The sequence below is a fragment of the Anolis sagrei genome, chromosome 3, assembly GCF_037176765.1.
Source record: "Anolis sagrei isolate rAnoSag1 chromosome 3, rAnoSag1.mat, whole genome shotgun sequence".
Lineage (NCBI taxonomy): Eukaryota > Metazoa > Chordata > Lepidosauria > Squamata > Dactyloidae > Anolis > Anolis sagrei.
Window position 1 is genome coordinate 91598872 of NC_090023.1, and position 16710 is coordinate 91615581.

The 16710-nt window shown below is 38.9% G+C and overlaps 1 protein-coding gene across 5 annotated transcripts in view; it reads left to right on the forward strand.

Annotated features, from left to right (window-relative positions):
- GPM6B (glycoprotein M6B) overlaps positions 1 to 16710 on the forward strand; it is a 147942-nt gene that overhangs the window by 91588 nt on the left and 39644 nt on the right. Inside the window, exon 1 of one of the 5 annotated variants that reach the window (XM_060769989.2) lies at positions 8735 to 9448. The exons of 2 other annotated variants lie outside the window; for them this stretch is intronic. In XM_060769989.2, the coding sequence (XP_060625972.1) occupies positions 9400 to 9448 (49 nt within the window). In that variant the 5' untranslated portion in view covers positions 8735 to 9399. Of the gene's footprint in view, positions 1 to 8734; positions 9449 to 16710 lie in introns of those variants that run through there. 2 more of the 5 variants (XM_060769987.2, XM_060769990.2) reach the window with 2 other exon arrangements.

A 16710-nucleotide genomic window follows, 5' to 3' on the forward strand; every position in this document is an offset into this window, starting at 1 on the left:
TACTAGGACCATTGTAGCTTTTTTTCCTGTCCACACAAGGCTTGTGTAGCATAATGATGAACTTGTTTGGTTGCTGCTTGTTCAAACAAGGCATTGAGAATCCAAACTTAGAGTGAAACAAAAAAGTAAAAGTCTCAAATGATACATATGCTATGGTCACCAACATCCTAATGCTAGGTTTTTCCACATCCATCTATACTGTTTGGAGAAGCCATATTATAATAATAGGTGATGCCGTGTCTTCTATTCCCCACCCTCCAGTTATCTGTACATTGTACATTATCTGTACATTGATTAGACCCATGAGTGTAAAATGAATTGACTGTTAACACGTTGAATTATTTTTAACCCCTTTAATTGCTTTTGTTGTTGTGTGCCTTCAAATTGCTATCTTGGTAAGATTTGGTCAGTGAGGCTGAAAGACTGTGACTCCTCCAAGGCTGAATGGGGATTTTTGCCCTGGTCTCCCAGAGTCCAAAAACTCAAATTACTGTGCCATGTTGGATCTCTAGTTTTCAATAGGAAAATGAAGTTATGTCTCAGGTTTACATTTACTAAAATAGCAGGAGGCTTGACATTTACCTGATGATTCATAAGTACAAGTGCCCATAAGTAATACAGGCCTTTGTGAGTCTTGAGTCTCCAGAATCTTTTCCAGTTTTTGTATCAAGGGGACACTGGTTGTGCTTACCCAATGACTTTGAAAGCTGCAGTGAAGTGGAAGCCCAAAGTTTCCATGGAGGTCCTTGTGCATGGATTTCAGATCTTTGATCTAATTTTAAAAAATCTGCTCCAAATATAAGAGTTCATTTCATGACTTAAGCTTGAAGGCATAGCAAAGATACACTTTGAGATTAGATCACAGAATTAGAATGGAAATGGCTAGTTTGACTCTATACAGTAAATGAGGAAGACCCACTTTGCCTTTCTACAGTTATGGCTGGCATATAGGAGCCTACAGAATTCTGCTACTGGTTGGACTTAGCATCTCCAGAAGATCAAATAACGAAATAGCTTACTGAGTGGTGGTATAATCTACTGATCATGTCAGAATGCTATTCTGAGAAAAGCTAATGGTTAAAGACAACCCCCTGCTTAAATTGGGTTTCCCACTGACTGGTAAAGCTCTTTTAGAATGGAAGTTAGCCAGCCAACTGTTCTCCCATGAGCCCCACCCAGCATAGCCAATGGTGAAATACATGAAAGTTGAAGTCCAACCACATCTGTTTTAGGAGAGGTTGAAACCATAGTTATTATTTGCCCATGTGCTACAGTTTGCATTATTTTTAATTGTTTCATTTTAAATGAGAAATTGATTATATGTTGTATGCTAACAGAGAGTGAAATATTTAAATAAATAAATAGGATATGTGTGAGAAGGATAAATTTATTGAGGCAACTGGAATAGGCATACGTTTTTAATAAATGCATTTAGTGTAGCAGGAAATCATAGAAGTGGAACCAAGAGAACAAAATCATTATGTTTTTTCCTTTACGTTTAGTGTTAGGTCAATTGTATTTGAAATACAACAGTTGATAAGGTGCAGATGGAAGATGAGTGCAATTTTCTTACCTTGTTGGTTAAAACATTTTTGGAAGCATGTAGAGTTTTCCAAATGAATGGTTGGAAATCCAAATATAACGTAGGCAAAATGTTAGCTCTAAATACTCTAGGCATTAATCCTATTCTGGCAATGCAATTTACTCCACAGCCAATCTGGGGATGCAGACTCAATGCTGCCGCTCTTGTCCTTGACTCACCCTACAGTGCTTTTGTGTTCTGGTTCATTGTGTGTATGAGGTCCCCTACCGTTGCAAGGTTCTGCAATGGTTAGACAAAATGCCTCCCAGACTAAACATACAAATGTCTTCTCTCTCGTCACATTTTTAAAGTAAATTTCAAATGAACACAGTTTAGATCTGAAGATGTTGTTTTACTGTGTGTGCTACAGTTGTGATGGGGGAGAAAAAAACTATGAAACCTCTGCTGATTGCTTCTTAACTTCAGTCTCAAGTATGAAATATAGAAATTATCCTTATTTATAGCATGCATTGGATTACAAAAGAGATCCTACCTGTCTCCCTTTATATGCTTGTATCTGGATACATATTTATTTATTTAAAACTTTTGTATCCCGATCTTCTCTATCTCCGTAGAGGGACTCAGACCGGCTAACAGCAAGGATTCAGTGCTAACAACACAGTGTAAAACATCATATATCAACAGAGAATTAAAAATACAAATAGGATAAAATACATATAAGCCAATTCACCAAGATAAACTCAGTCCGCATATTGTGCTCGATAACTTTGGTCAATTACCAGTCTCCGCCATCGTTCCATAGCCAGGATTTCACTAGCTTCCTGAAGGTCAGGAGGGAGGGGACAGATCTAATTTCATTCGGGAGAGAGTTCCATAGCCAGTGGGGGCCACCACTGAAAAGGCCCTATCTCTCATTCCCACCAGACGTGACTGCGAAAGTGGTGGAACTGAGAGCAGGGCCCCTCCAGAAAATCTAAGCAACCTTGAGGGTTCACAGGGGAGAATATGTTTGAACAGATAAACTGCGTGGGTTGGATAGGACAGGAGGACAAGACAATACAAACCTGGACGTTCCAAGCATACATACATACGTACGTACGTACATAATGAATTAACTTGGAACAGATTAAAGTAATTACATTTTCTTAACTTTATCATAATAACAAATCAGTTATTGTGGAGAATGTGATGATAAACTGGGAGCTCTGTAACATTTTTAAAAACTAGATAATTCCTGAAGAATACTTAAAAGGGGGACAAGAGAGACTAGGAAAGTGCATGTTTCAATTCAACAGACAGTATTGAATTTTTCCTAGTTTTGCTTAATAACTAAAATGTACATTTATTCCTTTTTAAAAGGGCCCATAAACCCCAAAAGGTTGACATTTGTAGGTTTTAAAACAAACACCTCTAGATCAAGAACTGTACATTGTTGTACATTAAAAATTAAATTCCTGCAAGATCTCTACAAAGGGAAGAAACTGTGAGTTATTAAAAATCATACAGCAAGAATTTAATAATTCAGGGGTGGATAAAAGGTAGATTAGGATCTACTAGTAGCTACCTTGGTGGTTTGCCGTAGACCCATAGGAGTTTCTGACTCCTACTCTGGCAATGCAAGAGTAGGAGTCAGCTGTTTATTTTGCAGTCAACTGTTTATTTTGCAGCAGCAATACAACAGTGTATCTTTTCCTATCTAAGGCCCCTTCCACACAGCTGTATAAAATCCACATTGAACTGGATTATATGGCAGTGTGGACTCAGATAACCCAGTTCTAAACAGATATTATGGATTATCTGCCTCAATAAGATAAAGGTTTCCTCTTGATATTAAATGTAGTCGAGGACAATTCTGAGGGGTGGTGCTCATCTCCATTTCTAACCTGAAGAGCTGGCGTTGTCTGTAGATGCCTCCAAGGCCATGTGGCGAGCATGACTGAATGGAGTGCCGTTACTTTCCCACCGAAGCAGTACCTATTGATCTACTCACATTTGCATGTTTTCAAACTGCTAGGTTGGCAGCAAGTTCAGCAGCTTAGCGGTTTCACCTGCTGTGCCATCATGGACCCCAATGTACTGTCGAAGGCTTTCATGGCTGGAATCACTAGGTTCTTGTGGGTTTTTCGGGCTATATGGCCATGTTCTAGAGGCATTTTCTCCTGACGTTTCGCCTGCATCTATGGCAAGCATCCTCAGAGATAGTGAGGTCTGTTGGAATTAGGAAAATGGGTTTATATATCTGTGGAATGACTGGGGTGGGGCAAAGAGCTCCTCTCTGCTGGAGCTAGGTGTGAATGTTTCAACTGACCACCTTCATTAGCATTTGAAGGCCTGGCTGAGCCTGGGGGAATATTTTGTTGAGAGGTGTTAAGATGTGCCTGGTTGTTTCCTCTCTGCTGTTTTGCTGTTGTAATTTTAGAGTTTTTTTAATACTGGTAGCCAGATTTTGTTCATTTTCATGGTCTCTTCCTTTCTGTTGAAATTGTCCACATGCTTGTGGATCTCAATGGCTTCTCTGTGTAGTCTGACATGGTGGTTGTTGGAGTGGTCCAGCATTTCTGTGTTCTCAAATAATATGCTGTGTCCAGGCTGGTTTATCAGGTGCTCTGCTATGGCTGACTTCTCTGGTTGAAGTAGTCTGCAGTGCCTTTCATGTTCCTTGATTCGTGTTTGGGCGCTGCGTTTGGTGGTCCCTATGTAGACTTGTCCACAGCTGCATGGTATACGGTAGACTCCTGCAGAGGTGAGAGGATCCCTCTTGTCCTTTGCTGAACGTAGCATTTGTTGGTTTTTCTTGGTGGGTCTGTAGATAGTGTGTATGTTGTGTTTCCCCACCAGCTTCCCTATGGACCCCAATATTTGCCTTGATATTCTGGGGTATATGGCTGTGTGGAAGGGCCTCAAATTAAGCTGATGAAATGAAAAAGGCTTGAAGTAACAAGGAGTGAACATTATTTGTAAGAATTCTTTTAATTCGACTTCTATAGCACAGGATTTGCTCAGAAGCATCATGGTCTTTAATTCCAAAGGGTTTTTGTGGGGGGGGGGGGGATTTGTACCTGGATCTGACTTGTTGATTCTGTAGTTATGGTAGGTGAAAAATTAAGTAGATGCTACAAGCCTGAAATGTGCCTACTCTGATCTAATGTGTTCAGATTTGACTGTAAAATCCATTCAGTTTTGGCAGTAATTCTTAGGAGAGATAAATGCCAGAGAGACGTACAGTACAAGCAGGTTACATCTTCAGGTAGGAGGCAAAAAGATGGGGACACAGCATGTATGTCAAAATAGGAGAGCTTGGCTTGGGACAATGGCGAACTGTAGAAGGGAAGCTGTGAAGTGACTGGAATATGGAGAAGGAGGTTATTGGAAGGTCTCAAGATCTGTTGGTTGTTTTGTCTTGTGAGGAACAAACCAATATCCCAGGTCCAAATATAAAAAATGGTTACCCATCTTCATTTTGTGTTATCCACATGTACAAAGGGAGAAGCGAAGTGTGAGTGATTAGGACATGAGCTTCAGTGTGCTGCTTGTTCAACATCAGCCAAAGACTTTGCCTTCATTATATATTCCCTTTCAGCAATGATATATTGGCCAAAAAACCTCAGGTTTCGGTGGTGACCAGGGGAGCATTTGCATAGTTAAAACTTGTGCGCCAACTGCGCCCATACCTTGGGAAATCTGACTTGGCCACGGTAGCCCACGCTCTGGTTACATCCCGTCTAGACTACTGCAACGCTCTCTACGTGGGGTTGCCTTTGAAGACGGCTCAGAAGCTCCAGCTAGTCCAACGCTCGGCAGCCAGCATACAACTCCTCTGCTGCACCAGCTCCACTGGCTGCCGATTTGCTACCGGGCTCAATTCAAAGTGCTGGCGTTGGCCTATAAAGCCCTAAACGGTTCTGGCCCAAGTTACCTATCCGAACGTATCTCTGCCTATCAGCCCGCCAGGACCCTAAGATCTTTTGGGGAGGCCCTGCTCTCTATCCCGCCTGCTTCACAGGTGCGGCTGGCGGGGACGAGAGACAGGGCCTTTTCTGTGGTGACCCCCCGGCTGTGGAATGCCCTTCCTATGGAGGTAAGATCAGCCCCCTCGCTAATGGTGTTCCAAAGAAGATTAAAAACTTGAATGTTTGAACGGGCATTCGGTTAAACAGTGCAATGAATGTGATGATTACAGGAATGGAAATTTGGACGACGGATCGGTCACGACTCTAGTTATGAGATGCATTGTGTTGTCTATTGTTGTGTCAATATTGTATATTATGCTTTTATGGTTTTAAATTGTATATCGTTGATTGATTCTTATCCTTGTTGTAAACCGCGTTGAGTCGCCTCTTGGGCTGAGAAACTGCGGTATACAAGTAAATAAATAAATAAAAACAGCAAACCACACAGTAAAATGTTGCAACATGATTACATTGCTACTGGGAAATGAAACGTTGTTGTTGTTGCTGTTGTTTTCCTTGGAATTATAAATGCAGTGAATCAGTCATTATTCTTCTCCATCATTTTTTTTTTCTGGTGTTTTATCCGAGAAGTCAACTTTTTGAACAAGATTCATGATGTCATTCCTTAGTTATTTTATATTCATTCATTATATCCTTGCTGGGGCTCAGGAATGCTCCCCAACCCATGACCCAACACAGAGACATGCTTTTCCCACACTGTTTTACCAAAGCCAAAATGTGCCATGTCTACTATTGTTTAGAAATGTTAGCCCAATTTTTCCAGCAATACACATCCATCCATCATTGCATTTGTAGTGCAAGTTGCTAATGCTGGATCAGGGATAGTGCATATCTGTGGTAAAGCTATATGGATTTTGGCCTGATTACCCATAGGTGAGACTCTATGGTGTTGGGAATATCAGGCTACAACGGGAAGGCAGTTCTGGTGAATAAAAGCAAATGCTCACTAAAATAAGCATGTACAGTACAACATGCATATCCACAACGGATATGCTCCTGAATTTATTGTGGATATGTGAAACCTCCATTAATAAAAAAAATCTCTTGAAATGAAGGCCAAAAATACCATATAGTCATGCTGGGATATGTGGAAAATGCTCAGAGAAGACAAAATTTGTCAGTTTTCTTCCTCCAGTCATTGATTTATTCTTTTCTTTTAAAATAAATTTTAAATCAACAGTATTTGATAGACTTTTGTCACAATAAAGTGAGGACCCAAAGTGAGGACCCAAAGTTTTTCATGGTTGTGTTAAGGCTGTTTTAGGCTGAAAAAGAGTTCTTTAGATTGTGGGTCGATAATATATATATAAACTTAGAAACACTAGAAAAATCTTTAGAAAATGTCAATGATTTCTGAAAAATAAAAAAAAATGTTGGTATCCACAGGATCATGTTCAGATACATATTTTGCCTTACATGCACCTTCCACAATTTCCCATAGAGTATGTTCAGGAAATGACATCTGCTTCTTGAAAAAGGAAAGCTGAAAATATGTTTTGTATTTAGGCATGCAACAATTTGCTTGAATCCACTGATGAATTTTGAAAGTAGAACCAGGAAGACAGCATAAACACTGGAAAAGAAGGATGAAAAATCCGTATTTCTGAATGCCTTTGTTATAGAAACCGGAAAGGAAAGGGTAGACATTGTATCACTTGTAGATAAGGTGTCCCTGTGTAAGTCAGATACAACCCCATGGCCTAGATGTGCTGGTTACATAGCCATCATCCACAAGTCTACAGTTACAATCTGCAATTGATTAGAGCAGTGGTTCTCAACCTGTGGGTCCCCAGATGTTTTGGCCTTCAACTCCCAAAAATCCTAACAGTTGGCAAACTGTCTGGGATTTCTGGGAATTGTAGGTCAAAACACGTGGGAACTCAGAGGTTGAGAACCACTGGATTTGAGGTATACCTCAATTCATTTGGGAGACATGCAACATCAAGACATTGTGTGCCTTGGTTATCCTAAGGCAGTGGTTTTCAACCTATGGGTCCCCAGATGCTTTGGCCTTCAACTCCCAGAAATTGTAACAGCTGGTAAACTGGCTGGGATTTCTGGGAGTTGTAGGCCAAAATACCTGGGGACCCACAGATTGAGAACCACTGTCCTAAGAGAAACCAGAATGATAGTCCAACACTCATGCCATTACAGCTGGTGGGTCTCCACATTGAGAAAGTTTCTTTTATGTTAATTGTACCTAGAAGTAATCCCATGATAGTCTTATTTGCTGCTGTTTCACAACCTATTTTGTGGTAATCAATTTGGGCATCCAGAAATAATGTGCATAATACAATCTGAGTGACTTTGTCATCTCAAAAGATAGATATAAAAAAAATACTTGTTTATTGCTCTAGCCACTTTTTCCTCCTGTAAGGTAATCTTCAAATATGGGTAAACAGCAGGGTATAGGTCCTCCATAATGAACATTATTTCTACATGCACTGAGATTATGACTAGGTATGTGTTGATCCATTATTCATGAAATAAATACTCTAGTTTGTATTTATATATACACAACTCAAGTATTTAGTCGTTGCTCTTGGAAAATGAAATGTTGCTCATGGATTCCCGTTTTTGTTTTTGTTTTTTTATCTCAAGTGCAAGCTACCAATCCTATATTGACAAATCCTTTCATTCTCAGAATTTTGTTAGAGGTACAGACTATACCAATTTCCATTTGCAATCCACTAATGATTTCTCCTTGTTTCTTCTTTACCCCTCCCCTAAATAAATCAAATCTCTACAATATATTTGAACTGGTAGCACTTGGTGCCCTCTGTCCAGAAGCACCACAAGTGAGCACTGAACCTTGGAAAGCAGCCATTTTAAAGCTTTCTTTTAGAATCTTGGGTGCTGATTGCAGTTCACTACTAAATCTTGAAATGACTGTCTTCTCTTTTAATGCATGTGTGCCTGTAGGTTGGTTCTTGATCACAGTGATCCCATGCTCTTTATTAAATAGGGATGCTCCTTTCTAAATAATGTTTGGAATCAAATTTGAAACATAGGATGTTGTCAACCTCTTTGTATTCTCACCCACACATGTTTATGCGGTGGCCTGAAATTGCATCTTATGTAACTGCCCCAGAATTGTGAAAACATTGTCCTTCTGCTATAAGTCCTGGCTGCCCTAGATTAATTTTATGGGCTTACATGTACTCCACCCTCCCCCGCTTCATCAAACAGTGTTGAAAACATAACATCCTTAGAGTCCACTGTGGGGCTGGGTGCATGGTCAGTTCAGTGCAAGAACAGAGGGCAGATGGAGCAGGTCCAAATGCAGTCCTAATAATAGGGTCTCATGGGGAACAAGAGCCCTGTGATTGCTCGAGAACATGGACTCCCCTCAGAGATGGCGTAGGGACAGAAAGGGGCTTGTAGTGTCATCACTGAGTCATCATGTAACAGGAGGGGGCTCTGTTTGCTCCCTTGGATGCAGCCCCCTTTTTCTGATGTCACAAACCTATTCTTCACCCGAGCATTGATCTCACATCCACTGGGAGAAAAGGAAAGTGGAAGAGCAATGGGGGAAGAAAGAGTGGCTAGCTGAACCTGCAGGTTCCCCCTTTGCAAATGCTCTCCGAGAGGAGACGACTGAGTGCAGAACTGCAATTTTGTAACTGCAGGTCTCTGACGTATAGCGGAGTGTTTCCTGGCAGGGAATCTTTATGGACCAGTAGGCAGCACAAAACTGAAGCTGTAACGAAGCTTGAGCATTTTGGAAAGGAGTGCAACCTCCTGGATTGAGGAACGAAGCCATTCAGTCACAGTCGTGGTAAATAGGAGACAGAAGCGAAGGAAGAAAGAAAGAAGAAAAGAAGAGAGAGCCTTGGCTGGGGGCGGGGAGTAGAAGCATTTTTGGTGGATGGTATAAAGCCAGTCATGGAAACTGCAGCAGAGGAAAATACAGAACAAAGCCAAGAGAAAAAAGGTACCCAGAGCATCAAACAATAGACTGTTTAAATCTTTTTAAGGACCTCCAGTGAAAAGATTTAGGCTGTGTTTGTCACTCTCTTTAAAGCAGTGCTTAAATGATCATTATTGCATCTTCTAGCTTCCAGTCCTGCTTTTTAAAGAAAAAATATGACTTGACAGCGGATTAGCAGAACAGCCATCTATCCCTTCATCTCTGGCTGGGTGTTTTCAACCATTCCCATCGCCACAGAAAAGCAGAGCTGTGTGTTAACAGTTTAGAGAGAGATAATTCTATGTATATGTTCATGGGTTTTGAGTCTGGGGGCCAGGCTTTTAGTATTCTGCTAATGTAGAGCTTATTGCCAAATGATGACAACTTTTCCATCTCTTATTGCATTTCACTTGTTGTACATTTCTGTACTGAATAGGAAAGAAAAATAGCAAGAAAAATCCTCATGATGTTTGGGAAGAAATGTCCCAAAACACAAATTTAGAGACCAGAAAAAGCAGGGTTGCAATAGTGAGTCAATATGGATGTTGCTTGTAATTTATTGTTTGAAAAGTTTAAGGCTACACAGCATTCATTTACAAAATTAGTAACTTATGTTGGATTATACTTTTGTGTATCAAGCTACTTTGGTGATATTTCTGACAACTTTGCAGCCATTTACACTTGTGTAGGTCCGCTGACTTGAAAAGTAGAAAAACATCCTTTAGTGGGTAAAGGATCATGTTCAACATTAAGAATTATCTTTGTATTAGAAAATTTATAACCTACAAATCCTATTAAGCATATTATTTGTGGTGTTTTGTTTTGTTTTGCTGTTTTGTGTAGAATCTCAGGAAAATATCAGTTAAGTAGCTGATTTGTGGGCAAGATGAAACAAATGTGTTGATTGAACTTTTGAAATATGTATCCTGAAAATGAACAGTATTGCTCTTTAGAACAGTTAACCTATAAAATATAAGAGTCTTCGTTTCCCTAAAGTGAAATTGGCAACAATTGGATCATAGCAGAAAGTAATGCTCTAGAAAAATTTCCCAAAACATTACAATACTAAACTTTACAAAACTAGGACTGTGGTACAGCAGTGACAGATGACACTGAAAATATCCATTTTTGCTACAGGTACACGTGTGTGTGTGTGTGTGTTGTTTGATAAAAATTTCCCTTTTGAATTGCCTAAATATAGATAATATGTTTTATCAGATTTCTCTGCCTCTTGTGTTGTGGAGAATATGATACTTAGAAATGAGTTTCTTCTAAATCTGTGAAATTTTGACAAATGAATTTATGGTCAGATGATGGGAGCTAGACTAGTAATCATGATTTTCCTCAGCATACCAACCTTTTAAAGAAGATTAATGGTTGAGATGTGAAGAGGAGTCTAGGCTCACACAAAAGCCTAGCCCTATATAATGTGGGGCGGTGGTTAACAGGTTATCTCTGTGCCTGTTGAAAGCCCCTTCTCCTTCAAAGCAAATTACCATAGAGCTTTTTTGATGGCTGGAATGTCAGGTGGCTGTTTGGGAAATAAAAATCCAATATTAATTTGTCGTTGTTTATCTGGTTTCATAGTCTTGGAACACTGGTCCAGTTCATGGTAACATCTCATGGACACTGGGGAGTGCATTTCCCATTAACATGGTTGGGAAAGTGCTCATGGTTTATTAAGAGCTCTAATTTTACTATTTTTGTCTAAATTTTTTTCATTTGATAGAATGCTGTATATGGAATTATTTGGATCCATGCTACTTTCCCCACTTTTCTATAAAGATGCAGCTTATAGTTAGGTCTTTACAATCTAGTAATAACAAGTATTTAACTATTTATTCTCTGTTGCCTGTAGTCAAATTCCATATATTATTCATCTATGGATAATAAACCCAAGAAGGTTTTTCTCCCAGAACAAAATTTAAACAACTTATAGTTCAGATAGTAATTTAAAATATTTTTTCCCATTAACGTGCTTAACTTAAATGGCCAATCAAAATTCAGTCTGATTGAAATTAATAAGAAGCAACTGCTTAATTAATCAGCTTTTAATGTCCTGGCAATTTTTCACTGGATTTTAGGTGTGTATAGTTTCTCTGCATTTTTCTCTTGGTTTTGTTGGTTGCATTTAAGACTGAAAAACCCAGATGGTTATGGTGTTTTGTTGAAGTATCGGAAATTGGTTTTTTGTGTACCTTACAGACAAATGAATAAATAATTTAAGGCTTTAAATATCTGTATCTGCATTTCTACTTTAAACTGCTCTTTAAAATATGTGCATTTGCCATATCACCATAATTCCATTTTTTAATATCCCTGGGTTGTGGTATGTTAAATTATTTTTCCCAGAATTATTACTGAGCGCTACCACAGTCTAGCCTCTTTGCATGTGTGATATATAAATTAAAGGCCAAAACTGGGAAATATTTATTGCTGTTGAACTGTGTATGAGAAAAAGATTCCCTTATATGTCAATGAACTTTTAAATGTTGTAGCTTAAACAAATGTTAGGACAATCTGGATGAAATCCTGTTCTGCCGACAGCAGCCATTCCCAAGTCTGTGTTTTCCAAGGGTCTTAGAAAAGAGTTCCCATTATTCCAAGCCATTATGGCTCTTGGCCATTTTAATTAGGGATTGTTGTAGCTGTCATCCCATCCATCTGAAAAGCACCATCCTGCAAAAAGCTGATTGACACCCATGGGAGTTTAGCTGTTTGTTGAAATGATTGCTAGATTTAATTAATAGTTTACTGTTTTTGTAAGAACATATTGTGATGCCTTTTTAAAGAAAGGTTTTCTTTGATTTATGGGAAAGTAATAATATATGTCACAGAAATCAATCCATAGCTATGAAGAAGTGGATGGAGTTGATGTGTTGAGACCAGAGCTAATAGTTGGACATTTGTACTTTTGACATGAATTTTAGTTGTGATTTTCAAAAGTCTCAATGGTTTTCAAAAAACACCTAAACAGGATCCAATCCACTCCTTTTTTCCTTCTCTTTGTATGTATCTCAAGTGGTCAGATGCATTAGAGTGTCTACATACTCTCACATTAAGCTTTGGTGAATACAATAGTGCAATCATGATATGTTTGTTTACAAAACATATGCTTTAAACGTTTTGTACTATGTTTATATTACCCTCAGCTCTGTGTTGTATGTTGAACACATTTCCTTTAGGCAAAAATACGCAGTTGTTAGATTTGTGATGCCCTTTAAAGCTTCTGCTTCTCTGAAGATAAGCCAGTCCTGCATGTTATCTCCCTTACATTTGGGAAACTGGATAGCAAAAACGTTAACGTTGTTATCAGTGGACTAGCCTTTGGATGTCATCCATGTAATTGTTGAGCAGATATTTTGCAGAGCTGCAAGACAGATTGAGTGCATTTAAAGCTGAAGATTTATAAATTATTGAAATGACAGGGTTTATCTTGTGGGCATTAAATTAAATCAAAACGTGAGGATAGGGATAGGCAGATTTACTGAGATGGAATAAATAGGTAAAATGAATGCCATTTTGTATCAGCAGAGTAGAAAATACATTGTGATACATATTAACATGGACAAGATGCTTGCTTTTAATTTAGAGGGAAAATAACACTGTCTCGTAAGTAAAGTCGAGTTGAAAGATGTCAAACAGATTTACTGGGGATATCTAGTACAAACGGGCCATAAGGTTATGGTAGATTAAAAACCTATCAACCCAGAAGTTACAGTAATGCATAACATTTACTTATTCTTTAAAGTATCTTAACAAAAAAGTCAAACAAAATGTATTTTTGAAAAGGCTGTGACCCAATGCAGTGTAGTGGTTTGAGTATTGGACTAGGACTCTGGAGGCCAGGGTTCATACCCATGCTCACTACCCAAACCCACTGGGTGACCTTGGGTAAGACTTAGCCTCAGAATAAGAAAGGCAACTCTTGCCTGTGTAGATAGTGCAAATTACCTGCTGGGGACAATGGAAAGAGGTTTCAGACTCTCCATCATGTTAAGTTATTGGTCCCATCAACTATACAATCAACTATGCTGGGCCATCCCCTGGAGCTAGATAGGAATTTTGCACCATGATGTGATAAGATGATAGAGCATAGTAGCAGAGGTACTCAGGAAATTCAACTTTTTCCACAGCTCTTGTGTCTTTAACTAAATACTTCCTCTGTACAAATTCAGCCAGTGTAATCATTTCCTGTTTATTTCAACTGATGGACTGAATGGGTAATTGCTCCTTCAAAATCTGCTTTGAATTGCCCCATTGTCAGTTCTTGTTCCCATTAAGAGAGGGGAAAGTCTATTGCAGGCAGTAATTAAAGCATCCTCCTTCCCTGAGAACAAAAACTGGCATAAGGTCAATTCAGGTAGGCTGTTTAGGGGGCAATTTACTCAGTGGTCCCAAGTTGGGTCAGTCAATTGCTTACTTTATTTATATCCTGCTTCCCCCTCCAAACTGAGGCTCAAAGGGACTTACAGAACAAAAAAAGAAAGAAGCAGAAACCTCATATTATAATAACCATAATATTAGATTATAAAGTCTTATGAAACATTAATGCAAAAACCTAATGTAAAAACCTGTTAAAAATAGGGCAATTGAAAAGAGAGAGCCAGTGTGGTGTTGTGCTTTAAGTGTTGGATTACAACTCTGGAGACCAGGGTTCAACTCCCTTTTAGCCATGGGAATCTGCTGAATGACTTCAGGCAAGGCACACTCATTGAAAACTCCTTCTGAAAAAAATCTTGCCAAGGAAAACCTCATGATAAGTTCACCTTAGGGTCATTGTAAGTCGGAAATTATTTGAAGGCACACAATAACCACTCCAAAACAGACAACCTGTTATATAAACTAATCAGTTCCGAAATGCCTGCTGGAACTGAAAGGGCTTCATCTGATGATGAGAGGACACCAAGAGAAAGCCAGCCTAGCTACCAGAGGAAGCGAGTTCCAGAGTATGAGAGTAGTCACAGAGGCACACACACAAAGGTGGTGGGATTGAGAAAAGCACCTCTTATAGACAGTTTAGAGTTTGAACAGGCGCACCTATAAGGAGATACAGTCCTTTAAATAGTCTGGACCTGAGCCGTAAAAGGCTTTATGGGTCATAACCATTGTTTTCAATTGTATCCAAAAACAGACCAGCAGCAAATGGATCTGCTATAGCAAGAACGTTGGTTATTCCCTGGAACCAGCTGCCACTAACAATCTGGCTGCAGCTGTTTGGACTAGTTGAAGTTTCTAAACACTCTCCAAAGGCAGCTCCATGTAAAGCATATCATAGTAGTCCAGATGAGTTGTTAGAAACTAGCTTCATGGGTTTGAACTCTTAGGCAATTAACTACATTTGAAATTGCTGTTTACATTTCGCTTACTCGTAGAGATTGTAGAGATATCCTGTACATTACTAGTTAATATCATGTTACATACATTGCTGTGTGGGATTTGATTTTGTCCTTCCCTTGGTGGCAGGAGAAACTCTGGCTTGAAAGAACTGTAATTGCAAAACATTGACGCGTACATGCATGTCAGATGAGCTTAATGTGCTATGTATGACTAGCTCTTCCTCCATATTTTGTTTGGTTGAGATCATGCTCATTTGCTGTGACATCCATTGTACACTTGCGAACAGAGGACTGATTGTGCAGAAGCAGAAATGAATTTAACAGAATAAGTTCAAATATGAACTTACTCTGTAACATTTAAGCCTTTTTCCTAAAGGAAAATCTTTTGGAACAAAATATCTCAGCTCATGGTGGTAAAAGGTGTTTGCTGGATTTCTCTTCCACCCCTCTAAGGATTCAGATCTTTTAGGGAATCGAAGGTAGTCATTAAGAGACTGGAGTGGTTGTAAAACAATCTATGCCAATTGACAATCTGTTTGTGATCTCTACATCTTTTAGAGTGTGAAGTTGAATGGTATTCTCTAGCTCACATTGGAGGAGATCTAAAGTAGTTTAGTTACATCTGTACTAAATGTAGACTCAAGTTGTTGAAATCTGCAAGAAGACCAGAACATTCCAAATAAAATGTTTGAGCATATTGCATAAGTACTGCTTATTCATATTTTTCTTTCCTTTTTTTTTTGAGTAGGATTTCCAATTCTGTGGCCAAGTGCCATAGAAATGAACTGTGATTTTAAGAAGCTGAGCAATGTTTGTATCTCTTTTCTCAAAGTAGCTTATGCTTGATGTTCTTCAGTACAGTTGACTGTCCATGGATGAGCAGTAAAGAGTGCATTTCAAAGAAATATCACTGTACATAGGAACAGCAATTAAGCAAAGTATGGGAACTAACACATTGATGCTAAAGTGACTTCATGTTGCTTACTTATGGGGGAAATGTCAATATTTGGCAAAAGTGGACCAGTGTTCCTTCTTGATAGTGTTATAAAAGTATTACTCTACTTAGCTGTATAAACTCCAGGGATATGAGAAGAGAGACTTGCTGACATTAATGGATAAAAATATTGCATAGTCATGATTATGCACTCAAAATGTTGTATACACCAACATAACCCAGAACATTTTTTTTCACAGTGTATTGTACCTCTGTCTTACCTGCTTGTTTTCTAAACTACTGCAGTTGAAACTGTATTTTGATTCTACTGTTTGCATCTGGGAATGATCACCTTGCTCATCTGGGTTTAGTGAAAAGATAAAAATAGAATTGTGGTTCCCCACAATTAGATTACATTGCCCTTCCTGCCCTATCTGCTGTAGAAGGGCTTATTGCCAGTAAAGAATAAGAAGGATATGATAAAAAGTGGGAATGCAATCAATAGTAACAAGCAACTTTACTCTTTCCCCAGCCTAGCAATTACAGATGTGTTAAACATGAATTTCCAGTATGGCTAGTTTGAATGGTACATGGTGGTCCAGAATTGTCAATTTAGAGGACATTGGCATATGAAAAACTGCCATAGACCCATGCCATAGACCCATGGTCCTCAACCATTAGACCATGTGTTTTGGGCTCAACTCCCTGAATTCTTGACCATTGGCCAGCCTGGATGGGACTTCTGATGGTTGGAACCCAAATTATCTGGGAAACCAAAGGCAGGATACTATTTTATATGGAAACATTTTAAACATGTTATTTCAAGAAATGTCAACAAAGTCTCTAAATTTTACTAATATCATCACCCCCTAAAATCTAATCCTAGTTAATAGTCCCTCCCTTGATTTGTGTGTGGATGCGACTATTTCTGTTCTGAGAGTTGAGCATAGATTTCTGTATGCCTTCCTCTGCTTTTTTTTGTATTTAAATTAAATTGAATAAAAGTGATGAAG